General features: G+C 41.9%; 1 protein-coding gene across 1 annotated transcript in view; it reads right to left on the bottom strand.

Annotated features, from left to right (window-relative positions):
- RSBN1L (round spermatid basic protein 1 like) overlaps window positions 1–25,696 on the bottom strand; it is a 77,764-nt gene extending 52,068 nt beyond the window's left edge. The window contains exons 1-2 of the mRNA XM_054988324.1: window positions 25,096–25,696; window positions 7,427–7,546 (exon numbers count right to left, since the gene is read on the bottom strand). Coding sequence (XP_054844299.1) covers window positions 7,427–7,546; window positions 25,096–25,696 — 721 coding nt within the window. The remainder of the gene's footprint in view (window positions 1–7,426; window positions 7,547–25,095) is intronic.
- Between the last annotated feature and the right edge of the window lie 407 nt (window positions 25,697–26,103).

Genomic DNA, 26,103 nt, shown 5'->3' with positions numbered 1-26,103 from the left:
GCTTCCAGGCACAGGGCTCTGGTTGCAGGGAGTGGTGAGTGAACTTGCTTCCACTCTTGGCTTCTTCAGCTTCTCTCTCTTATACTGTCCTAACGAGGAGCAGGTGTTGTCTCTTTGCCTGATAGCTCCAGCCAGTGTTGAGCCTGCAAACAAGCACTCCTTCTCCGCTTCCACAGAGCTGCCTTCGCTTTATTCTTCCTCTTCTCTGCTGGCCCAGGGAGCTCAGGCCTCTCTTTTGCTCTGGGGGGGTCTTTGTTTCCACCAGCCTGTGCAGAGGTTTCTGGCTGCTCCTGTTGAGTTTCCTCTGGAGCAGCAGCTGGCTCTGGCTCCAGAGTAGACCCTGCTGTCTCTTCCATGGCTAGCTCTGGCTCTAGAGTAGCCTCTGCTGGCTCTTCCTGCTCGTCTTCTGAGGAGGACTCTGGGGCAAGAGGTCGAGGCTGAGGCTGACTCACGACAGGTTTCCTGCTTCGAGTAAACCCGAAGCGGGAAAACAATTCAGGGTAACCCAAATCCCGAAGTGGCAAGCCACTTCAGGATTTGTATGTTTAAATGCTTCAGTGTGTTCTGTAAAGATTCAGGAATCTCTACAGAGCACACTGAAGCTCAAAGCAGCACTTTTCTTGCCGTCTTCAAATGGCAATAAAAGTGTTGCTTTCAAATGCCGGCCACTTTACAGCTGATGAGAGAGGAATCACCGCCTATCAGCTGTAAAGCAGCCAGCATTTAAAAGGCATTTTTCAGCTGAGGGGAGGCTGACAGGAGGGGGATTCCCCTCTCCTCAGCTGAAAAAAGCCTTTTAAATGCCTGCAGCTTTACAGCTGATCGGAGGGGATTCCCCGCTTATCAGCTGTAAAGCAGCCTGCATTTGAAAACAATACTTTTCTTGTCACTTGCAAGCTGCAAGAAAAATATTTCTCTTTGCCCAAAACTTCCAGAATTGATACAAATCGCTTTGGGAAGCTTTGCTTCGGGATTCTTGAATCAGCTCAGCAATGCTGGGGCCAATTCAGGAACCCTGAATTTTTCCAAATCGAGTCCGATTTGGGTTAAAAACTCAAATCGGAAACCCAAAGCACACATCCCTAGATTTGATATCATTTGAAGCTGAAAGCCCTAGTGACTGCACTCTCTGCGGCAAGCGCACCCAAAATTGACTATCCCTGGGAGTCCCGCCAGACAGAAGAAATGATACTCTGCAAATCCTCTCCTGGAACATCGCGGGTTGGTTTTGCTGTTTATCCTCTGCTCCCGATATCCCATTCTACCACCAGAAGTTCAAAATCACAAGGTCTACAAGAGTCTTGGACTGATAAAGAGATTGTTTTACAAGGTTTCAATACCTTTCTGATGAAAGCAGTTCCAGGGAAAGGCTAGGGGAGGATGAAAGGGGGGTTAGCAATCCTAGTTTCTCATTACTTCAGAGCCTAGAAAAACTGCCCCTTGGCGAATTAGCAATGTCAGTGATGCTCCAAAGCAAAGAATACTCTTTAATTGTAATTAACGCTTATATTGCACCTGTAGCTAAAAAGCCTCTTATTGCTAACGCCTGGGGCTCCTTTGAAAGTTATCTTATAAATCTTATGGTGAATCACCCCAAGGCTAGAATCCTGCTGGTGGGTGATTTCAATGCTCGCCTTGGCCCTGACGACCCTAGTCTGGAGTCCAAATATAAGGAAACACTGAGTGACCCGGATTTTCCCCCTCCCCAGGATTTCCAAGGATCCATCCTCAAATTTGGTTTTCCCCCCCAAACTATTTTGACTATGATTTGGGACCAGGCCAAGTCTGTCCTGAAACAAAGATTATTCGATATAGAGTGACAGGCTGATCTGGCTAGATACGCGGTCTTTGTATCTCCTGAGCAAACTAGATTTCGCATGGCTCCCCTCGCCTATTTAACCCGTATTGAGGACCATAAGCTCAGAAGAGCTTTCACACTAGCTAAGTGCTCAACATTTCCCTCAGCAGTGCTAGAGGGTCGGTATAAGGGGATCCCATTGGCCCATTGTGATGCAGGGGAAGTCAAAACCATAGAATGCATGTTTTTGGGTGCCCCTGGTACCAGTTTGCTCGTGTCAAGTATATATCACCCCTAACAAAGACATGTTCAGAATCAAATCGTATTAATTACTTGTTATCTGATGAATCTCAGACTATTACCATTAATGTAACCAAATTCTGTGCTGCTTATTACATAACCCGAAAGGATCATGTAAATTCCCTCATGTCTGCTAATGGATGAGGCCTTGCTGCAAGTCTCTTCTGGATATTTTAACACATCTACATGTATGAACCTAGTCTTTTATCTGTATATAGTTCACCAAATAATTTTAATCTATGTTTATCTATTTTATTAATATTATTGTCTTTCAACTTTAAGATGTATGTTATACTGGCACAGACGTAATAATAAACTTATGATTTATAATAACTAGAAATTTAATAAGGAGCAATGAACATACTTGAAATAAAATAAATAAAAGTTCAGCTCTAGAACACAGGGATAGAAGTGGACCTTTCTTTTGATTAATCTTGGCTGGCTCCCAAGTATTAACCTCTATGCTTCTGCTGGGAGTAATTTAAGCTGTATCTAAACCTAGCAATGTCCGTAAAGATGTGAGTATGGATTTAACGCCAGACATTAACACCTTCATGTCTTTTGGCTCTACAAAATACTGCTGGACTGTCCTGGCTATAACTTTGTAAATTGAGAACATATGTTTCCAGGATCTTGGTCTGCAGCTCTAAATCACTGGGAACTGATTAATGATAGAAAGATCCACTCAATTTTTTAAAGAAACCTCCAGCATTTTCCACAGAGGTCCACATATTTATGTGCCACCCTGAGCCTTTTTTCCCCTCTACAAGTATGATAAGACACACCCTTCTCCCAAACTTGAGAGAGAGCATCACCCCTGTAGTCACTCAGCTCTTTGCAGGGATTTCAAGCACCTCTGAAGCACAGCACAAAACAAACCTCTTGTCCTCCCATGCTAAGACTGATTACAGAGACATTGCACTGTTCTTCAGAAGCCTAGAGTACTTCTAAACCCCAGTATGAACAATACAAGAGCTACTGTTAGCAGTCAGATCCTTCTTCACTGCTAAGAGGGCAGTTTATGAATAGAATATCATAAAAACCCCGTCCTCATGTATCGTAAGTCCAAGGCACTGCCTGGCCCAGAGTGGATGCCAATGAGGCAGGAGCCTGAACAATTACGAGTGTGAGTCAGAGCAGCTGACTGACGCTCCTCTTCCTGAAAAGGGATGCATAACTTAGGACAATTAGGACAAGAAACTCCTGACTTATCTCATAGGGTAGCAGGTGGCTTTTCCCATTCAGTTTTCAAAGGGTTATCAAGCATGTTTTCACCTATAGTCCACCTCAGATAGGACCCATCAAACCTCTCCCAACTTATTGTCCAACCTCTGGACAACCCATTAAACTATTGTTTTTGGAAAAGACATCACCTTGCCTTGAGGAGCATTTTGCCCTGTAACTGCCTTCGTAGTCGAGTGAGTGAGTGAGTGAGTGAGTGAGTGAGTGAGTGAGTGAGTGAGTGAGTGAGTGAGTGAGTGAGTGAGGCTGTCTGTTCTGGATCTGTTCCCACACACCCAAATCCATTGGGCTTCTCTTCTTCTCGTGAAATGCTGGTCATTTTGCTGCCACCTCTGTGAACCTGTATCTTTGAAACTGATAACTATCACCCTCCCAAAACTGCTTTCTCTCCCTTCTTAGTTAGACTTGTATGTGTGCTGTGTGTGATTTCTGTACACGTGCCCTTTTATTTCTCTTTAATAAAAAAAAACCTTTCCAGTTGAACATCCACCTAACTTATTTAAGAGTTCTCTAAGGGACAAAGCCCCGTGGCGCAGAGTGGTAAGCTGAAGTCCTGCAGTCCAAGCTCTGCTCACGACGTGAGTTCAATCCTGGCAGAAGCCAGGTTCAGGTAGCCAGCTCAAGGTTGACTCAGCCTTCCATCCTTCTGAGGTCGGTAAAATTAGTACCAGTTTCCTGGGGGTAAAGTGTAGATGACTGGGGAAGGCAATGGCAAACCACCCCATTAAAAGTCTGCCAAGAAAACATCGTGATGCGACATCCCCATGGGTCAGTAATGACTCGGTGCTTGCACAGGGGGACTACCTTTACCTTTTACCTAAAAAGACTAATCCCCTTAAACGTAGGTGGAGAATCCTAGTTACCCCCATCACCTGTCTCTTTTAAGCTAATTCCCCCAACTAATTAGGAGACTGTGTATTTGGGTAACACTACCCCCTTCACCCAAGAAGAGTTATGGCCATGGCAACCACAGTTTCTGATAAATGAAAAATTGTGAACACTAGTTCTCTGAAGTGGAAAATTTAGGAGGAAGAAAAAACTGGTGGATAATCAGTGAATTCATACTGCGAATCTTGAAGTAAAAACAGATGAAGGGGAGAGCGGAGCAAAACAAAAAAAAATCTCTGTTGTACCTATATAAACAAAATGGGAATTTTCTTAACTCTGCTAGAGTTTACAATTAAAAATACAAAAGCAATCTTTTACTATAGCCATCTCAGCCTCAGGAAAAATGACAAGATCTGGTTTTTGAGCTAGCTAGGTGAGAACTTGGGTACTAACTGCTCAGTTCCTACTCTTAAACACCCCTCCAGTCTCTCAATCCTTTGGTCCAACCACTGCACTTAAAAGAGACACTAACATAGTAATGTTAACTAATGATCATTAGTAACATGAGCAGCATTCCAATATCATGAACAAACAAAGGTTTGTTAATTAAAAGAACAGACCAGCAAGTCCTTGGGTTTACATTAGAGATGGGCATGACCTGAATTACGATTTGAAAAAAACCCCAATAATGGCGTTTGCGCCATCGGGACCGGGCTGATCGGTTCCATCCACGACAACCGATCCAGCAGTCGGGTGGGGCGCTTGATCAGGTCTTGATCGGATCGATCAGTTTCTGTTTGGGATTGCAGACACTCTTGCGCCAGCCATCTATTCCCAGGGAAACAGAGCCCTGGGGAAATGGAGCCAGGGGAATGCCTGAGCTGTTTCCCCTCCTTCTGTCACCCTGGAAACACGAATGGAAGGCCAACTTTCCTTGATCAGCAGGGCTTTCTTCCTACCATGGAACAGCCAGCAACGTGCCCGTCTCGTCACCATTTGGGAGAAGAGAGGGGAGGGCGGGGGAAGGGGGAAGGGGTCTTCTTCTGTAGCCATGGGCACTCGAATCTCATCCCTGCAAAGCCTGAGAGGCAGCTCTTACAGCCCTCCTGCGTTGCAGACCCAGGCTTAAATTGTGAGTGAAAAGGTGGCTTCCTGAGAAAAATATAAGCAAAGTGATTGGGAGAGGAATGGGTTAAGAGAGAGAGAAGCAGAAGCTGTTTTGCGCTCCTTCTGAGTTAATTCAGTGCCGTTGAAAGAGTTAAGAAGAGATCTCTTCTCAGTGTTAACTCTTTCAAAAAACCCTTGCTTTGAGAGCAGCTATCAAGATGTTTTGTGCTCCTCTCCTAGTTCGTTCAGTGCTGAAAGAGTTAACTGAAAAGAGATATCTCTCTCCTCCTCCTCCTGGCTTCTCAGCCCAGTGCCTGCTTTTTGCAAGAAGTTGGTATGAGATTTGATGTTTCATTTGTGTTTTTCCTATTTAAAAAACCATAGGATCCACGAGGATCTGTGTGGATCCTGGTTTTACTTTCTTCCTATTTAAAATATGCTTTTGGAACACTGGCTGCTTGCTTTTAAAATCGGGTGGGGAGGAATGTATTCTATCCCTGTTTTTTTTTAAAAGCTGGCTGAAACTTGTTGACGGGGTGTCTCTCTCTCTCTCTCTCTATTTGGAGAGGCAGGGATGGGTTAAAAACGTTTTCCCCCTCTGCTCTAAGTGTGTGTGTGTGTGAGAGAGAGAGAGAACGTTCCCTCCCTGAGGGGAGGCAGCTCGTCACTGGGTTAAAAACTTTTCCCCCCCTCTGCTCTAAGTGCGTGGATGTGTGTGTGTGAGAAAACATCCCCTCTCTGAGGGGACACGGCTCGTCACTGGGTTAAAACCTTTTCCCCCCATCTGCTCTAAGTGTGTGGGGGGGGGCGCCCCTCCGATCCTAGATCAGAAACGGGACTTGATCGGACTGAATCGGAGATCTGGGGTCGTCACCAGCGTGGATCCACAAACAGCTTGATCGGTATTTTTTTTGGGATCGTGCCCATGTCTAGTTTACATGCTCTTTCCCCGTCATGCAAAGGTAAGAAAATTGCAGTTAATTCTAAATGCTGAACTCTTCCATTTGTTCTGATATTCAAATCAAGCAAGATGACACACTGTGGTTTGTTCCCTAGCCTGCAAACAAGGATTCTGAGCCACATTCTGGTTTAGAATCCATCCCAGTAAGCAAAGGAACAAACCACAGTATGGACATCACAATGCAGCAGGTTTTACTTACAGAGTTCCATTTCCATAAGTATTCACACAGAAATAAAGTCTGTTCAACACAAGCCAGAATTTAACTAACGGATTCAAGATTGCAACTAGAATGAGACAGAATATTTTTTAAAAGGTGTTCCATGATCAAATGGTAACATGAAGATTTCAAGGTCAGCTTTGGTTCTCTAGGGTATTATTGATTTGACATTCATGAACTTTGCTGCTGATCTAGATTTATATCCCAAAATAGAGATTACTCAAGCATAGTGGTTAGACTAGGATCTGAAAGAACATTTCTGGATGTCCCTGGGTCAGTCACAAAGCCTCTGGCTAACTTACCTAGCAGGACTGTTGTGAAGACTAAATGGAGGACAGAATGATGTAAGCCAGTCTGGGTCCCCATTGGGGAGAAAGGTGGAATATAAAAGAAGTAAAACAGTAAAACAAACTTTTTTTAAAAAAAAAGACAGACTTTGTTTTTAAGAAATCAGGCATCATTTTTGTTGAGTAATGTAATCAAATGCCCTACATTCTGGCATATGGAAACAGGTGGAATAAGATGAGACATGGAAGCAAGGAGAAGTATAGAAGGGATAAAAGAAGAGGCATTTAAGAGAGTGCTGCAGTGGCAGCTGAAAGGAGGATGGAATGGAGAGTTGAAAGGATGCAAGACAGAATGTGGGTAAAGTAGTCAAGCAGGCTGAAAGAGAATGGACAGTTCTGAAGTAAAGGGAATAAGGAAAGCATCAGAAAAGATGCTGTGGAAGGGGATGTGGCAGTATGAGTAGTGAAATCACCATCAGGAGGCAGAATTAAGGATGGGGAAGGTGAAGGAAGTTAAGGGGATTCAATCGGAGTAGAAATCTAAAACAAGGACAAATGATTATTTTTAACTTGCTTCCCTGTCAGCTCCATTCCACAATTTACCGATAGGGCTGGATTTAAAGGATACATAAAGAACAACCTAAAAACAATCCACAACATTTTATTGTGGGTTCATGAAACATTACCTTTCTGAAATAATTTCATCTCTCCATTCTCTTTCTTGATTTCAGACATCAATCTGTGTTTCTTCTTTTCTTTCTGTTTTTCCTTGTCCCGGTCTGTAATTTTATCTCTGGCAATTTGATCTAAAAAGGAAACATTTTCATACTGAACTAGAACAGGAAAATTAAAGTAGTTATGTTTTATATATTATTTAAATACAGGTTCTACATAGTTCTTAGGCCAAAATAGTAAGATGTCAAGAGAACAAATTTTACTGACAATTACTTGATGTATTGTTTACCCAGCAAATACATACTACCACACTAGATCTACGGAGCAATCCTAAGCAGGTCCAGTTTTATTCAGTCGGGCTTACATCCAGGAAAGAATTCTTACGACTGCAGTTCAAATACACGATCAAAAATCATACTGATTGGTTCAACCTGAGCTTGAACATGCATGACAAAGCTTGCTTTCCTTCTGAAAACAGGAAATGATCTACAAGTTGTTTACCATATAACTGGATGCTGGCTCACAGTAATCTAGTGTATTCAGGTTACTTACATTAACCATATAACATATCAGTTTTTAGCAAATGTTCAAAAATGTCTGAATGGCTTTATCTTTGTATGAAAATGCCAGTCACAGTATGAAGTGGGGAGGAGTCAACTGATCAGATCAATTTACTTCAGAAACTGACTTGATGAATCATGATTAAACTTAGTTTTTCTTATGGCACTGGAATATAAGCAAAAAGGGATTTTAAAGTTTGCTGTGCTTGAATATCATTGCTAGTTTTACAAACTCATTTATCTCCCCCACATCTCAGGGCAGATAAAAAAATAAGACAAATACTCTATATAATACTATTTTAACTCCACACGATGCAGTTTATTACAACTACTTACTAACTACTAATAATTTAGTTAAGTTGAAGTTAATTAAGTTAGTTTATTTAAAAGCTAAGCTAAATTAAGCTATTAGACCACTATCATTTCCTCTTTATAGCTTACTAACTAAATCTATGAGCAACTTGCCAAGAATAAAGAACAAGTCCATGCTACAGACTGGACTCTGATCTTGGAAATATGTACCAGGAGTAGTGGTCTAGTGGTTAGTGTTGAACTATGATCTGGAAGAACTAGGTTCGAATCTCTCCTCTGCCATGGAAGCTTGCTGGGTGACCTTAGGCCCAACCTATTTCAAAGGGCTTTGTGAGAACAAACTAGAGGAGAGGAGACTGATGTAGACTTCTTTGAATCCTTGCTAGGAAGAAAGGTGGAGTATAAATAAACAATCCAAAGAAAAACTGCAGGCATGCCCCAAGCACTTGGATTTACGTAAAGGGACTTTTGATTTTTTTTCTCTCTGAACAAGTGCATACATTATTGTAAAATTACAAATGTGTTCACGGCCGTTAGAAAATCTATTCCTAACTAAGCCTTTATATCTATCAGTTTTAATGGCTTTCTAAAGCATACTGTCAGAAAACAAAAAACTTATTGAGGAAGTCAATCAACAAACAGCTCCAAGTTACAAAGAGAACTGACCAAGTGTATAGCATTTCATATCCTACAAGAGTGTTAGCGTTTCTGTTTGTAACAGAAGCTACAAACTTCAGAAGGATGCTGGATGCCAAAATCCACAGCTGCTTTGCATCAGCTTCCAGAGGGCAGCTCACATCAGCAGTCAATCACAGCTTATGCAAGAAACACATGGAGATCGAAAGGCAGCTAAGGCAAAAATTCACACTATAAGCACTGACATCTCAGAGAGAGGATGCAATTACAGCATTACTGCAGTAGTTCCTACTCTGTCTAATAACGAACCATGATACTAGGAGCTCTGAAAATAATCCCCACAATTCCAAAATGCAAAACACTCAGAATACAAAAACATAAGTATAAGACAGCAACAATACTAAGAAACAGGAAAATTAATCACTTTACTAAATTCACCAGAGATAACATTGTGTTTTCTACACAGGGCTTTTTTGTAGGTTCTGGCCCTGTACTACATTCTACACGCACAGTCAAAATACCGCGATTCAGTCTCCAGACTACTTCCCAGACTTTTTTGCATTCTGCACAGAGAAAGGCTGCGTACAATGCAGAAATGGCCTTTCTCCTGCTTTTCTCCCTGCACACACACACACACACACTTCAATGAAGTCAAACCATAGTTTTTTAAAGTGCAGAAAGTTTTCTTTGGCGTAAGGCCCTGCCTTTTGCCCTGTCCTTTATTCCCCCGCATCCTGATTGGCTGAACAGTAACCAATCAAAATTTAAACAACACTGTCATAATGTTTATAAAATTGTTGTTTACAAAACTGATGGGGGGGAGGGGACGCTGTAATATGGCTAATATAAAAACTCTGCAGAGAGACCTGAATCCCTAATATTTTAAAGTTTCCCTCCAGGACACCTCAGCCAACCAACACACAAAAATGTTGTCAGTTTGTTGTGTGTGCAACACTAACCTCAGCAGTAAGAAGTAAATTGTTTTCTGACCAGCACAAGATATGTAGGATGACATCTTGTACAAGAATCTCTTGTGCTTCCTGTACTTTTTAGTCCATTCTTTTTTGCCTTTTAAAAAAAAAAACCCTTGCAATGCTGATGCTTTAAAAAAAAAAACACCAAAAATCCCCTTACAAGTTTCCTTACCCGATCAACTGACAAAACTGATGAGTTCTTTCCTCAGAAAACCCACAGCAGAAACAGGGTATTTTTCTAGCACAGAAAAAATAAAGAAAACCGTTCCATTTGATTCCCTCGAATGTGGAATTACAGAGGGCAAAAGCAGATCCAATCCTCATGGATCAAATGCCTAGTAAACCCGGTCTAAGTGTGCATGTGGAAAACACCCATGACAAGGTAAGGCCTGAAAGCCAGTAAGCAACAAAACACATTTGGAATAAAACTTTGTCTTTTGTTTCAGTCTTTCCCAAGGGGGGAAAAATTGTAGGAGTTTCCCCCATGTTGCCCCACATTTCCCATTGGAAAAGTCCTTAGACTTCTTCCAAAGTCCTCATACTTTTCATATTATACGTTCTGAATGGAAAAAAACCTTGGCTTAAGCAGCATTTCACTCATACAAAAAAAGAAAAGATTTCATAAGAATTTTTTTCAGTGCTTCCCAATTTTTCTCTCAGAACAATAATGCAAAGGCATATACGCATATAAACTGCATATATAGTTCTAGGTTTTTCTCCAGGTGTTCACATCTCCACAAAAGGAGTGCAAAAGTCTTTCATTCAGTTATTGCCCTTGTTTCTTTCCCTTGTTGTTTTGTGAATAGGGCAAGACATGATGATATCATGGAGGTACATGCCTCAGTATGCATTGGCTGGCTCCTGTCATAGATAAACACACATAGGTGTCATCAACCATGCTGCTTCATGACTGGTGGCTGTCTGGGATACTACTATGAACTCCAATGCTATCAACATGCTCTCAGCCCTTATAAGTTCAGATTTTTTATTCTATCATTTCCCTAACGAGAAAACAGAGAACATCATCAAGCTACATCAGCACTCTGCTGGTGTCAACGTCACACTGGCATCATCAACCTCAAGACTGGGCTGCTGGAGATGCGGCAACAAACCATTTTTGTACCTCCTTTCTGCGCTCACAGGGCCACCAAAACAGCTAACAAATTAAAACAAACATACAAATTAAAATCTCATCTTAAAAGCCATTAAAAACAACACATAAATACATTAGTAAAACAATATAAAAATATATACAAAAAACAGTTGGGAAAAGGAGGAAGGATCACAGAGGGAATGAGCAAAACAAAAAAAGTATTCACTGGCTAGCAAAAGATGGCAACAGAACAGTACAGGTGAATCTCTCTGGGGAGAGAGATCCAGAGTTTTGGTGCTTCTACTGAGAAGGCCTTCCTCCAGGTTGCTACCTGCCTAATCTTGGAAAGTACAATATTTCATGCAAAACAAAACAAACGTGAAAATTTCTAGAGGTTTTAATCTTTACTCTTGAAACGTGTATATTTTGAGCACATGGATGCCTTCAAAATGTAAAGGTAAACAGCTTTTCAACTTTTTAGTTCATCATCAGGCATAAGTAATACAGCACATGCATTGGTGCAATCTTGGCCTTTTACATTCTCTATTCCTTAGCTACAAAGTATGACATGTGGGAGAATTCTGCAAGCAAAAACGTAGAAGAACATTTGCTTTAAAATTAGTTTCCTTCTAACTCTACATTAACACAGCATAACCACAGCAGTCACCTCATTATTTTCCTGAACTGCACAGCTGATATGATCATAGAAATATGCAACCATTTGTTTTCCATTCAGAAAAAGAATGCTAAAAAAAATCATGGCAGATTTCTAAGGGAATACTTTCTAAAATAATTTCAAACACTGCAGACATTCATAGAGCTGATTAACTGATGCATATTCCTCAGGACATCCAGAAATTGCATTGTGGCACCTAGTATTTTCAACAAACGCAACCCTCTCCCCCGCCCCCTGTTTTTTCAGCCTAATTGCTGCTGCTTCCAAGAGCTTGAGTTTACTCTTTCCCCTGCCCAGCCATAATCTGATAGGAACTTGACAACAGAAAGGAAGAACCACTAATTTACTGACAAGAAAAGTGACTGGCCAATGGCCAAAGAAAAAAAACGGACATTTTTTACAAAATTAAAAATGCAATTATATAGTGTTTTTAAAGACAGCCTGGCTTCAAATGAAATCAAAATAATATGTGTAATTCTCAACATTGCCAAATCTGTGGATTCTGAAGTCTAGATTTTGGACCCATGAACAGAGATCCTTCTATAAACCTGAAAAAACCCGTTTTTGCAACAACAACAAAATACATGGAGGTGTTAGAAAACCTCAAAACAGAACCAGCACCTGTAGCTTTAGGAAGCAAATGCTCCCTGTGGCAGTTGCTAGGCAACTATAACAGCAAGCCTCGGTTTCTGTCAGTAAACAGCAGGGAGAGAGCCAGGGCCCATTCCAGGGGTGTTTGGCCTTTGAGGATGAACTCGGTCAGGACCAGGACCAGCAGCCACCATGAGACTTGACACCACATGATTTGTATGACTCACCCAGTCCCAGCTGCTCTCTTCAACAGTAGCCACTCCATGAAAACAAGGATAATGCAGTGGTTAGGGTTTCAGACTAGCATCTGGGAGTCCCAGGTTCAAATCCCCACTCCGCTATGGAAGCTCACTAAGGGACCTTGTGCCAACCATATGCTCTCAGCTTAACCTACCTTACAGGGTTGTTGTGGGGTAAAATGGAACAGAGGAGAATGATGTAAGGTGCTTTGGACAGAAGGAGGTAGGGAAGGAGGAGAGGCTATGAGGCTTTCAGGGAAGGAAAAAGTGAGGGAGGAAAAAATGAGATGCCCCCTGCAAGTCCCCTGCCTGTGTAGCATTACTATGATAAAGCCTAGCAGAGTCAAAAACAGACTTGATGCAAAAGATTGTTAGTATATCTTCCATGATTTTTAAAAAGCTAATTAGCAGCCCTACACAGATGCTATAAAAATCACAGGAAGTTCACTGGGGAAGATGGTGTGCAACCCATGCCTGTCCTTTGATTTAAATTGCTTTTCCAAAGCAGCACAGTGTGTGTGGGGCGGGGGGGGGGGGGAGAACAGGTATTAAATAAATGACATGGAAGATTTTTTTTTTTTTTTGTAAAATTTTTATTGGGTTAGAACATTAATATTTTTACATTACATTGCATTCAATTATCCCCTAATTTTTCGTTTCTAACCCCCTCCCTTTCCCCCCCTTTTGTTGACTTCCAACAGCTTTCCCACCCTCTGTCCCTTTTCCCTTACTTCTATTAATTTCCTCTATCTAAAACAAATATATATTCTCCATTATATTAAGCAGTACATCTTTAACTCTTTTACTTACTAAACATCCAAACTATACTTCTTTAGATAAACAATTTATCCCATTTTCCAGTTTTGAATATTTCTGTATGTCATAAACCATAAAAATTTCCCACATTTAAATCAAACAATTTGATTTGTTCTCTCTATATTAATCATTTCTTCTTTTTATAGTATTTCTATATAACTCATCACATAGTCAGTCATTTTAACTCTTCTATACATTCAGTTTGGTGCATATAAGTCTTATCAAGTAAAAAAAAAATATTGTTAATTACTCAATCCTCATGTTTAAACCGTTAATTATTCTCTATCAATATTCTATCAATTAACCTTTACATATCTATATATATCTCAATCAATTAATTAATCTAACTGCTTATAAATTCACATTTCTCTTCCTCCCCCGGTAAAGTCACCCCTCTCTTTTATACTTTTATTGTACTTCAGTAGTTCTCAAACTGCCACAGTTTTCCTCCCACCTCCCACTTCTTCTCCAGATATTGTTTCAGCTTCTCCCAGTCTGTGTTAAACTGCCCTGAGTCCAGATCTCTCAGTTTTCTTGTCATCTTGTCCATTTCAGCCATATACAGCAATTTGTAGATCCAATCTTCAATAGTTGGCACTTCTTGTACTTTCCATTTCTGCGCATACAAAAGTCTAGCTGCTGCAGTCATATAAAATATCAACGTCCTATGGTGGGCTGGGATTCCCTCCATTCCCAAGTTTAGCAGCAGGAGTTCTGGGTTCTTATTTATTTGAAACTGTAAAATTTCACTCATTTCTCTTATTATTTCCCCCCAGAACTGCCTAGCTACCTCACACGACCACCACATATGATAGAGGGAGCCCTCATGCTTTCTACATTTCCAGCATTTATTAGAAGTGTTCAAGTTTCCTAGCGCAATCTTCTTTGGTGTCATGTACCAACGATAGATCATTTTGAAAATGTTCTCTTTAATATTAATACATGTCGTTGTCTTCATTGTAGTTTTCCACAAGTATTCCCATGCCTCCATTGTTATTTCTTTATTAAAATTTATAGCCCATTTCACCATTTGTGTTTTAACTGTCTCATCCTCGGTATACCATTTCAACAGTACTTGGTATACCTTGGATATTCTTTTCTTGTCCTCTTTAAAAAGGGTCTGCTCTAGTTCCGAATTCTCTGTTCGTATACCTCCCTTTACAGAGTCCGAGTTATACAAATCTCTGATCTGTCTATACTGGAACCAATCGTAGTTCGGTGACATGGAAGATTTTAATCATCAATACTTTGGCCTCAATCTCAAATCTGAGTAATTAACATTGAGCACAACAAGTTGCTTTTATATGTGGAGAGCGCATCCCTCTGGTTCTAAGAGCATCCATGCATGCAAGACCAACACCATTCAATAACCTGAAAAACAGCATCACCAGAGGAAAGCAATGCATTTTGAAGGATCATCTCAGCAACAGATAAAGGGGGTCACTATCCGGTAATCTTGTACTATTTTATGGCACCCAGCAATCAAAGCTTACCAAATACAGTTATGCAGTACACAAGATTGTGGCCTAAATGACCACAGATATTGGACTCTGCTAACAGGCTGTCGATGTGGCTGCAAATTAATATATTTGCAATGTTGTAGTAAACAGTATGCATGTTTATTTCAGAAATATATGGATTTCAAAATGGGAAATCATTTAAAAATCAATCCAAGTTGCTCAAATCTACCAACACAATACCAATGTTCTGAATCTCACATCCAGTATCTAGGAACTCTTGTTCCTAGTAACCTAGACAAAATAATTAAAATCAATCATCTACAAAAAATTAAAGAGCTGAAATTAGATATCAATAAACGGAACAAACTAAATTTCATGTTGATTGAGAAGTATAATTCAATTAAATCATTTATATTACTTAAATTCATCTTTTCAGAACTCTCCCTATCCAAATTCCAGTAAACCTACCAAGGCAACGGCAAAGCATTTTAAACAGCTTTTCATGGCAATATAAACAGCCGCAAATTGCGTTTCCCAAGATCAAAAGGAAGAAACAGCACGGAGGGTGTAATTACCCTGATCCTGAATTATACAATGCAGCAATAAGGATCTTTAATCTGGCCCAGGTATTACAGGCCACAACGAACTCAGACTGCATAAATATATCGCAATCTCTCAGTAATTCACTGACACTACAAGAAGCAATTTGGTCTAAAAATAAAGACCGGCCTATATTTTGTAGAAATGACATCATTATTAGGAGCATTATCAAGATCTGGGATAGATACAGAACGAAACTAACCCCGCGCCTATCTTGTTGCTCTCCACTGACAGGGCATGATAAATAAATTGCCGGTAAACCTAAAATTAAGTTTTAGGTTTCCTATTAAATGGTTTAACAGGAAAAAAAAAGAATTAGAAAACAAAATAGGAAAAATAATCCCATGGTACACTTACCTTCAGTTAGCGAACTTTACCAATAAAATTAAATTGAAAGATATAATGAAGCATTCCAAAACGAATTTTGAATACTCAATACAATTAACTTAGTACATAAAGGCCTTACAGCCAAAATATATAATATACTTTTACTACTCAATAAAACAAATAATTTATCATTATATCAAAATTGGCAACAAGAATTCAATATCAATATTAATTTATTAGCAACAGATTGGGAAAAAATCTGGGTGTCAAGGCTAAATAAATCTCAAGTCCTAAATACTAGTTTACAAACATTCAAAATTACATCATTGTTATCTCACATCATTAAAGCCGTCTAGAATATCAGCAAATAGCTCTCCACTTTGCTGGAAGAACTGTGGAGAAATAGGTTCCTATGCCCACTGCTGGTGGCAATGTTCACAAATCAAGGAATTTTGGGGAAAGGTGTTACAACAAATCACAATTATAACAAATTATGATATTCCATTACAACCTGAATTTATATTTTTGGATATGTGGCAAAACATTACAATACCGCAAATAAGACTCGATTACATCACTTGTAGTTGCAGCTAAAACTACCACAGCATCTTGCTGGAAATCAGTACACCTTCCTAACTTATCCATGTGGTTCAACAAAGTATGGCAACATATGGCAATGGAGAAAGTTACAGCCAGGATTCAGCAATCATCATCATATTATTCAAAAGCAACATACTTTGCAGGAAAATGGCAACCTTTTATGGATTACCTCGCTAACAAGGATCCACAATTTGTCACGTCACCTTACCAAAAGTGTCTAATCCTGTACTCCTAAAATTGGAATGATGAAATCTGCATTAAACTAAAAGCGAAATTATTTTATAGATTATTTTTTGCTCTTGGCTTGCAGCAATAACTAAAAAGCAAGAATGTTAGCACATAATAGCACATATATGTTTATATTATGTTATGGTTTTGGAAATAATCGTAATTACAATCTCATATCGGATTTACACACAGATGTATATTACTGTATATAGTTGGAACTTTATTTTTTTTAAAAAACCTGCCAACACTACTACTTGACTCTTCCACTTTTTCCTTCAGCCTTGGACTTGAATCTCGATCTCAAGCAACAATAAACAAAAGAAATAATCTCTACTTGAGTATTCATCTACAGAACTAAAATAAATGAACTCCAGTTTTTGTAAAATTTATACAAGCCCTATCATAGCCCTGAAATACAGATTCAACTTACTTGTTCAACCAAATTTGAAGAGGCTGCTATGCAAGACTATCACCTGCTCTGTGGCAAGTAGCAATTCTTTCTGTCCAATAAGTAGGTCTCCTTCCTCGTTTGCACCTTCTTTGAGTCTCAGCAGTGAGAATTTTGCTCATCAAACTCTATCTTGCTTTGCGTTATCTTGTATCTACTCTGTCTCCTTTTCATAATCATAACCAATCATTACAACATACAATGTGCATTCTTGAGCAAAGTATGTATAAAACATAGCAAAGAAATGCACTACTTTACCAGTTCATGTTTTTTTTCCCTGATGTGCTAGATTACCACATAAAGAAATATTTTTATGCTGGAGATCATTCTAACATGTAATTCGCTTACAACTACACTACTCCTTGTTCAATGACGTGCAAAGACTCTTGTTCATTCTTAATGAGCCTAAATAATTCAAAACATGGTAGAAATTAAGATGATGCCATCTGTTGGTATAGACAATGTGAGCAGTTCTGAGTAGCTAGAAGGCAGAATCAACATTTTCAACCTTTTAAAGAGTTTATTACAAAAACTAGTAATGACTAGACTGCCTAAATAAAAGACAGACAGCAATGCAATTTTGTCTCTATCTCTGCAGACAATTAATCACCAACTTGCTACCCAGAACTACGGGTGTGCATAGAAAAAAAAATCCAGGTCCAGGATTCAGAGATTTTAAAAAATCTGGTATCCTTGAAATCCAGGTCATATTCTGGGATTTAACCAGCCGTTATTCCCTATGGAGGAAACTGACAAGAGGCCTGGGGAGGAGGCATTTTTAAAGCATGCTCCACCAAATTTGCAGAGTGCCTACTCCTGACAGTCCACTGAAGTCCCCCTAAATTTCAGAAGGATTGGACCCTGGGACCCAATTCTATGGGCCCCTGAACAAGCTGCCCCCAGCCACTCTCCATTGTTTCCTATGGAGGAAACATTTCCAAGGCTTTTAAACTTGCCCCCACCCCCGCCCACTGCTTGGGATTCTCTGGTTAGACATTAACTCCCTTGCAAGCTTAACCAACAAAGCCCAACAGACCCAAACTGTGGCAAGGGAACCAATATCAAAGCTGAGAATCCCAATATCAAATCAGAGAATCCCGAGACTCTCTTTACTGAAGCGGGGGGGGGGGGGAGACTTGTCAAACCACAGAGTTTAAAAGGCAGGCAAGGGCAGCTGGACTCATTTGGAACTGGGGGGGGGCAGAGTGCCACTAGAATCCACTTTGCCTGCTGCCTCCCCCCCCCATTCCACTAGTCTCACGCTGCTTTCCTGCAACAACTTGTAGCTTGGCTCCACTGAAAGGAGCTTAGCTTCATGTACACCACTGCCTTCTTGCTCCAAGCTGTTCAGCTCTGCTATGACAACAACAACAACAACATTCAATTTATATACTGCCCTTCAGGACAACTTAGAGTCCACTCAGAGCAGTTTACAAAGAATGTTATTATTATCCCCACAACAAAACACCCTGTGAAGTGGGAGGGACTGAGAGAGCTCCTACAAACTGTGACTGACCCAAGGTCACCCAGCTGGCTTTTTTTAGGAAAAAAAGCACTGCATCTAACTAATACTAATCAAATCAATATGAAAAATATGTCTGAGAATGCTGCATTAGTCATAAATTTTAATCTTGCTTAGGGCACCACATTTCCTAATCAGCACAACTTGTAATTTTATTTACTTAAAATATTCATGTCCCACCTTTCAACAGAAATATCTAGACAGCTTGTAACAATTCTAAAAATAGTGAAACAACAGAGTAAGGATGAAAACAAGCAAAACAGAGAAAAATAAGAGAGATTTAGATTTAGGAAGCTCTTAAGATTCTAAAACAGCCAATGTAAAACCAGAAAAAGCCTATTAAGGAGAGCCATGATTCCAAGGCAGTGCAGTCGGATAAAATTCCACAAGTGAAGAGGATCTAAAAAATCTGGGAGAATAAAAACATCTTTATCTGGCAATTAACAGCCTACAAATTTGGCATTAGATTAACTTCCTTGAGGACAGGAAGGAGTTCCAGAACTTGGGTGCCATTATGGGTAAGACTGGTGCGCACCAAGCCGGTGAAAGTCGGGCACAGAGAGCAGAGCCTGTGCAAGATCTTACTTTTTGGGAAGGTTCATTCTTTTCTTCTGGTCCCAGAATCTATGCACTTTATCCAGAACGACCAGTGCCGTGAGCTATGTTTAGAACTGAACCAGCTACTAAAGTAGAACTTCTAAAACTGACACAATATGGTCCTGTAAGTTATGCCAAGTAGCAACCTAGTCGGCCTGCATTTTGAGTCAAATGAATCTTCCAAACATTTGTCAAATTAATCTTTTACTAGACTGAATAACCACATGAGTAATATTTGCACTCTGACACTCTTGGAGGGAGAGGGAGAACGTAATATAAAACCAAGCTGCTTCAGTACAAAAATTTTCCTTTGAATAGAGATTAAGGGAGTAGGTGCGTGGTTACAATAATAGAAGATTCAGGTTTGAATGTGTACTCTGCAGCAAAAGCTTGCAGCATGATATTAAGCCACTCACTTTTCCTCAGACCTACCTACCTAACAGGGTTGTTATTCTGAGGATGAAATGGAGGTGGGAGAAACAATGCTATAGGTTGCCTTGGGTTCCATGCTGGAGAGTAAAGCAGGTTATAAATATTTAAATAAATATTTAACACACAATTCTTCAAGCCTATAGCAAACACCTTAAATGCCCTAATTCAGGTGTTATGTAAAGAGGAGAAATTCTGTTTCATGTTCTCGGTTCTTTTAATATTTTAATCATCTTTAAGTTTATATAAAGCCAATACTACTGAAAGATTTCTGAACACTAGCAAGAGAAACACCACAGACTCAGAGGCAACAATTTATGCAAGATTCACATGTGGCATATGGTATTTTACAGACACCCAAATATAAATACACAAGCATTTCAGATAGCTTGGGGGATGATGCATTTGCTGCATTTGTATGCTGTGTGTGCATAAACAAAATGTGAAGTCAATAAATATTAAATCAAGTAGTAGTAGAAAAACAACAAGTACTACCATTCCTTCTAACAGTGAATTTGGACCTGTGCTCATCAGGTGAGCTACTGTCATGTCTGCACCTCATCCATGACATTATTTTAAGCTGAGCTGTTACAATGACTCATTGCTGTTACTGCGAACCATTATGGATGCTGTACTTTGATGTCACATTGCCAATGCTATAAATTGCCTTGCTTTCACAGGCCTACTAAAGCCACAGGTGCCTTATCTAACTGCTTTGAGGCTCCCAGGGCTTCTGACCTTGTAAACTGTTCGTTCTCATGAATCACTGTGTTTCAACTTTAATCTTATGCCTTCCTAGAGTCTAGACTTGATATGTAAACTATGCGAGGAGTACTCAAGACTGCTTCGCACCAAAAGTTACGTTTTACTGTTGGGAGGGGGATGAGTAACTGTGCTCTATAAGAGGAATGATTTTCACACATTTAAGTATTCCTGTCAACTTGCTTGTTTGCTTACTTTCCTTCTGAACAATCCTATGGACGTATCTGTGGATTTGATGTGCTTCCTGAATTAAGCCTTTCAACCAAGACCGTGGATTTCTTGCTGTGAGGGTACAGGGGTCTCTCTGCCACAGCCTGTCATCCATAGACTGACAGCTACAAAATAAGACCATCATCAGACAAAGTCAAAGCTCTTCTAAAACCAGGAGATATTCCACATATGCATTAAAAATTATCTTGTAAATTAAAAAGAAACTCCAAACTATTCTGGAGATGGGAACCTGGGTTGGAGGATATATAATATAGTAAGGCATGCTAAATATATAATTCCAAAGATGTTCTATGCTTTTAAGGGCTCTGATCAAAACAAAGACAGGAAATCATCCTGAAGCGATTGAAGGATTTGTACTAATTTGTTGCCATCAGCTCAGGGCTCTTTCTGATGCGATGGGGGAAGAACCACCAGCAGTATTGGAAAATTTCCTTTGGCTCCATGAGCAAGCCCCAAAATTTAGAAGCCAGACTCATTTTTCAGTCTTCAGATTCTGTATTTTAATGACCATATTTTCTAGTTCTTGCTACAACAAATCCCAATACTAAACTCTTCGCAGTTTCTCATAATTTTATTAAAAGCTTGGACAAAAGTGTTGTAGCATATCCAATATTTATATATTGGATAATCCTGGTATTCATCACCGCAGTAAAAAGCTAACTTCTAACCCTAACAACTTCTTCCCTATTTATCATAATTTGGTTACTGCTTTGAAAAGCTCCTTTTAATTGAATATTGGAGCAACTAGTTAAGAAACCCATCTACTACCATGGAATGGTATAAAGTGAGTATATAAATATGCAATAACAAGGATTTCATGCATTTTTATGAAAATTGATAAATAAACTTTGTACTTCTACTGAGGATCACCAACATACTGGACTAAATTCATTACTGAAAATACTAGGCACTACAATGAAATTTCTGGGTGCCATGGCTACCTAGCACCTGGGACTCGTCAAGCCCTGCCTTAATGTATCTTGGAATGGGTGTGTGTGTGTGCATGTAAGTAGGTTTGAGAATGATCATCATGAAATGTGTGTTGCTCAGTCCCCTCTCCCAAATTCTGCCATACCTCCACTCCATACTGTATTGCTGAGGTCCTGCTCACAGCTTCAGCTGTCAACACTAGAGGTCAAGTGCATTAAACCACTAAGTTTCAGGAGTATTCACCCAGCTCCAGACACCATCAGTACTGCATTATGTGTGTATTTCCCTACTGCTCCCTCACTGCAGCCAATTCCTCATAAACGCTCATCTCATCTATGTGATTTTACAGCTGAAGACACCATTGCTCCATTGGTGAAGTGGAATCACTTATTCATATGTTCTTTCGTTGTCCTTTCCATCAAGTCTATAGGGACAAGTTTATTTCCCCACTCTTAGACACACCAATCGCAGAGGCAAATAAGGCATGCCTGGAGAAACTCCTAATTGATGAAAATCCAACTATCTTAGCCAAATTCTGTCTCTATTTGGTTAAATTCCATAATAAAGAGAATAGCCATACATAGTCTCCTGCTCTTTTTATGATTTTAACTATTGTAACGTCAATGTTTTAAATATTAGAATTCCTGCGGTTCCCAGAGAACTACATACATTTTAAGATAAGATTTTAAATGCTAAATGTATTTTTATGTCCTTTACATTTTTACACTGGATTTAATTAATTATTTTATTGATTGATAAGGATGTATTGTCATCGTTATGGTCTCTGACCGCAAATAAACTCATTCACCCCAGCTGAAGATACAAACTCCAGTCTTTATCTGTGATGAAGGGTTTTTCCTCCCAAAGAACAGGGTCCGCTGTTAAGGAGCTAACAAAAAGATAAAAGGATATTTAAAGTAAGACCTAAGTATAGAAGCGTCTCACTTGGTATTACTTTCCTCGGAGTCTTATCTAAAGGCGTATACAAACATCAGAAATTTGAAAGTAGGTATCACTTCATCATTAATTTTCAGTGAAGTATCTGTCTCCTTTCAACAAAGTTCACAGCCCAATGTGGTTCCTCTGAACCACTGGGCTGCACTGGTTTGAATCCAACACTGAAACATTAAGGACTACAACTTATTCAGCTCTGAAACTATCCCATATTAACTAACACTGTTCTCGAACAACATTCACAGATTCCTTAAAATACCCTCATAAAGACTAACATGTTGAGGCATCTGCTGCTTGTACTTTTGAAACAGGAAGCCTAAGCCCATTGTGCTACGGTTTACACCAATGTAAATCTGTCAGTACTGAAGAACCAACCTACCATCCTGTTCAACTACAACTGTGTATGCCTTCTCTGCATCCAATGCTGAACTAGTGTTCTGTTTGTGCTTCCCTCAAGGAGTGAGTTTGTGGTACCTAAAACCATGATCTGGATAGTAAAGGTTTCTGGAAGGCAATGTGGGAGGCTCTATCTGTACGTCTGAGAGGAATGGCCTGCGAGATGCATTTGGCTTTCTTGGGGACGCTGCCACCCATGTGCACGGACAGGAGTGTGCCAGCTTCCCTACCACCACGACTGGACTCTGCATTAGCAATCCTGTCCGAGTAATTCTTCTCATTTTTAAATGCTTCCAAATAAACTCTACTCCCACCAATTTCACACTGCCACTACCATGTCCCATCAATGATCACTTAAGATCAATGCACTGGTAAAGACGGGGGGGCCAAAACTGCTAGCGCTAGCGTAAAGAGGAAAGAAATCCTGGCAGCACTACTGCCAAATGAAGGCTAGCGCTATCTTTCCATAGCAAGGATACTTAGGTTGCAATCTTGGACACAATTTCTTGGAAATAAGATTTTCTGTGTTCAATGGGACTTAATTTATAAAACTGGGCCACTGTTAATTATCCCGTCCAGTTCATACGATGTTAGAAAGAACTGTATCCTAATGCTTATATTAAATCACTTTCAGATAATTGTCCTATTATGATTTTGAGCACACTTTTGATAGCAGTCATGTATACAAAGCACTTTCATAAACCATTTCCATAACCATTATGCAACTACAAGCAGGTTTGAAGTGAATAAAATAGGAAGTACAGGTCTGTTATCTTCGGTGTAGTGGTTAAGAGTGTCAGAGTAGAATCTGGGAAACCCAGGTTCAAATCCCCACTCTGCTATGGAAACTTGCTGGGTGACCTTGGGACAGTCACACACTCTACCTCACAAGGTTATTGTGAGGATAATTTGGAGAAGAGGAGAATGATATATGCTTCCCACTGGGGAGAAAGACAGGGGGTATAAATGAAGTAGATCAATGGTTCACAAGGCCAATGTATGGAATTTAAATACATCCTTTACTGTTCAACTAGTTTATATTACTGTACGTGTGTTTAGATCAAGATGGTGTTTGTCTGTAGCAGTAGAAAAGAGCAAGAGTCCAGTAGCACCTATAAGACTAACAAAATTAGTGGTAGGGTATGAGCTTTTGTGGTATCTGAAGAAGTGAGCTGTGGCTGACGAAAGCTCATACCCTACCACTAATTTTGTTAGTCTTATAAGTGCTACTGGACTCTTGTACATGTGCTTGGAATGCCCACTTATACAAGCATGTTCTCTTCCACCATGACCTATAAAACACATCACCTCCCTTCTCTCTTCCCCCACCCCCTCCCCAACGTTTATAATTTGTGCCTTCCCGAAGTTTCCTTTCCACTCTAAGAGAAGGACTGGTTCCCTCCAGATCCTCTCCCGTTTACCCAAGTCAGCTCTATTCCCCTAATAGGTCCGAAAGCCTCTGCCCAGCGGCTGCTTCCCCCTAAGGCAATCCAGGACCGTTTCCACACCCCCTTCTTTTGACAGCAACCACCAGGGTCTGCGCTGCCGCTGCTGCCTCCCCTGTCCTAAATCGTGTCATGCTCGCAGGAACACCCATCCTCACCAGGTGTTCCCTTTTCCAGATTAGTGGTAGGGAAGGCAGATATTCTTCAGATATCTGAAGAAGGGAGCTGTGGCTCACAAAAGCTCATCCCCTACCACAAATTTTGTCAGTCTTCTAGGTGCTGCTGGACTCTTGCTCTTTTCTACTGGTAAGTGAAGAACTGAGCTGTGGTTCGCGAAAGCTCATACTCTAGCACAAATTTTGTTAGTCTTCTAGGTGCTACTGGACTCTGGTTCTTTTCTACTGGTATCTGAAGAACAGTGGCTCAGGAAAGCTCATCCCCTACTACTAATTTTGTTAGTCTTTTAGGTGCTACTGGACTCGTGCTCTTTTCCACTGCTACAGACAGACGAACACGGCTGCCCATCTTGACCCTTTTCCAGATGACAGCCAGCAGCCGGGTGCGTGCAGGGGGAGCGGAGAGCCGGGCGATCTCCAGCCCCGACAGAGCAGCTGCCGCACAGGCCAACGTGTCTCTCCCATGTGCGGGCACGGGCAGAGGCAGAGAGGCAGAGGCAGCCATTCCAGGCCGGCGCGAGAGGGGCCGCTTCCTGCTGGCTGCTCCCTTGCCCGCGGAGCCCCCGCCCGGGGCCCACCCCCTTCCCTGCCTCAGCCTCTCGTGATCTCCCCCCACCGCGCGGCCCTTCCACCCGCGGCGAGCCCCCCGCGGCCCCCGGCCCGGCCCAAGAGGCTCACCTTCCTGGTGCTGGTGATGGTGGTGCTGAAGCAGCCGCTTCACCTCGCCGTTCTCCTCCCGCCCGGCCGCGCTCAGGCCGCTGCCTCCTGCCGCCGCCGCCCCCGAGCCGGGCAGCCCCGCCGGCTTCCTCTTCTCCCTTTTCTCCTTGGGCCGCCTGCTCTTGCCGCCTCCCCCGTCCCCGCCCGCGGCCAAGCAGCGGTGGGAGTGGGCAGAGGGCGGCGGCAAGAGCAACTTGTGGGGCAGCTGAGGCGGGAAAACGAAGGAGCCGCCGCCGCCGCCGGAGCCACCGGCGGCGGCCGCCGCTGAGGAGAACGCCGCGAAGCTCCAGACGGCCGGGCTGCCGTGCGCGGCGGCGGTTGGCGCCACCGGGATGTGAGGCGGCGGCGGCGGCGGCGGCGGCAACTGCCGCCGAGCGCCGCCTTCGCCGTTGACGCGTTTCGGGCCCTTGAGGCCCCGCTCCTCTGCTCCCTTCAGGCGCTTGGCGGCCGGCTGGAAGCCGCGCGAGGAGGCCCGCGCCTCGGCCGCCAGGTTGGACGCGAAGGGCTCGGGCGGCGGCGGCGCCACCAGCGCGCCTCGCAAGGGGCTCGGCGGCTCCGCCATTTTGAGATCCTGCTTGTATTTACCTCGCAGCGCGAGTCGCCGGAGAGAGCCGGGATGGGCGAGGGGGTGGGACCAGCGCCGCTTTCTTTCCCCTCCTTCCCTCCCAATAGGAACGGCGACAGGGACGGAGTGACAGCCCCAGCCGCCAATGGCTGAAGGAAGGCCGGGGAAGGGCACTGGCTCGCCACCGCCTGCTCGCGAGTGGCGCAGCCGAGAGGGGAGGTGGCCGCGGCCGCCTGTCACGAACGCCTCTGAGGCGCTCCGGGGCCCGCGAGGGAAGGAGAGCCCCGCGAGGGGGTGGCTGGAGGCCGGAGGAGAAAGGACGGAGCGGCCGGCGGAGGGGAGGGGGAGGCGAAGAGGCGGCTCGTCTCTGCGGCCTTCCCAGTGAGAGGACCGTGCCTCAGGAT

Source organism: Eublepharis macularius, chromosome 9, assembly GCF_028583425.1.
Source record: "Eublepharis macularius isolate TG4126 chromosome 9, MPM_Emac_v1.0, whole genome shotgun sequence".
In the NCBI taxonomy this organism is placed as follows: domain Eukaryota; kingdom Metazoa; phylum Chordata; class Lepidosauria; order Squamata; family Eublepharidae; genus Eublepharis; species Eublepharis macularius.
This window is presented reverse-complemented; position numbering and strand designations above follow the sequence as displayed.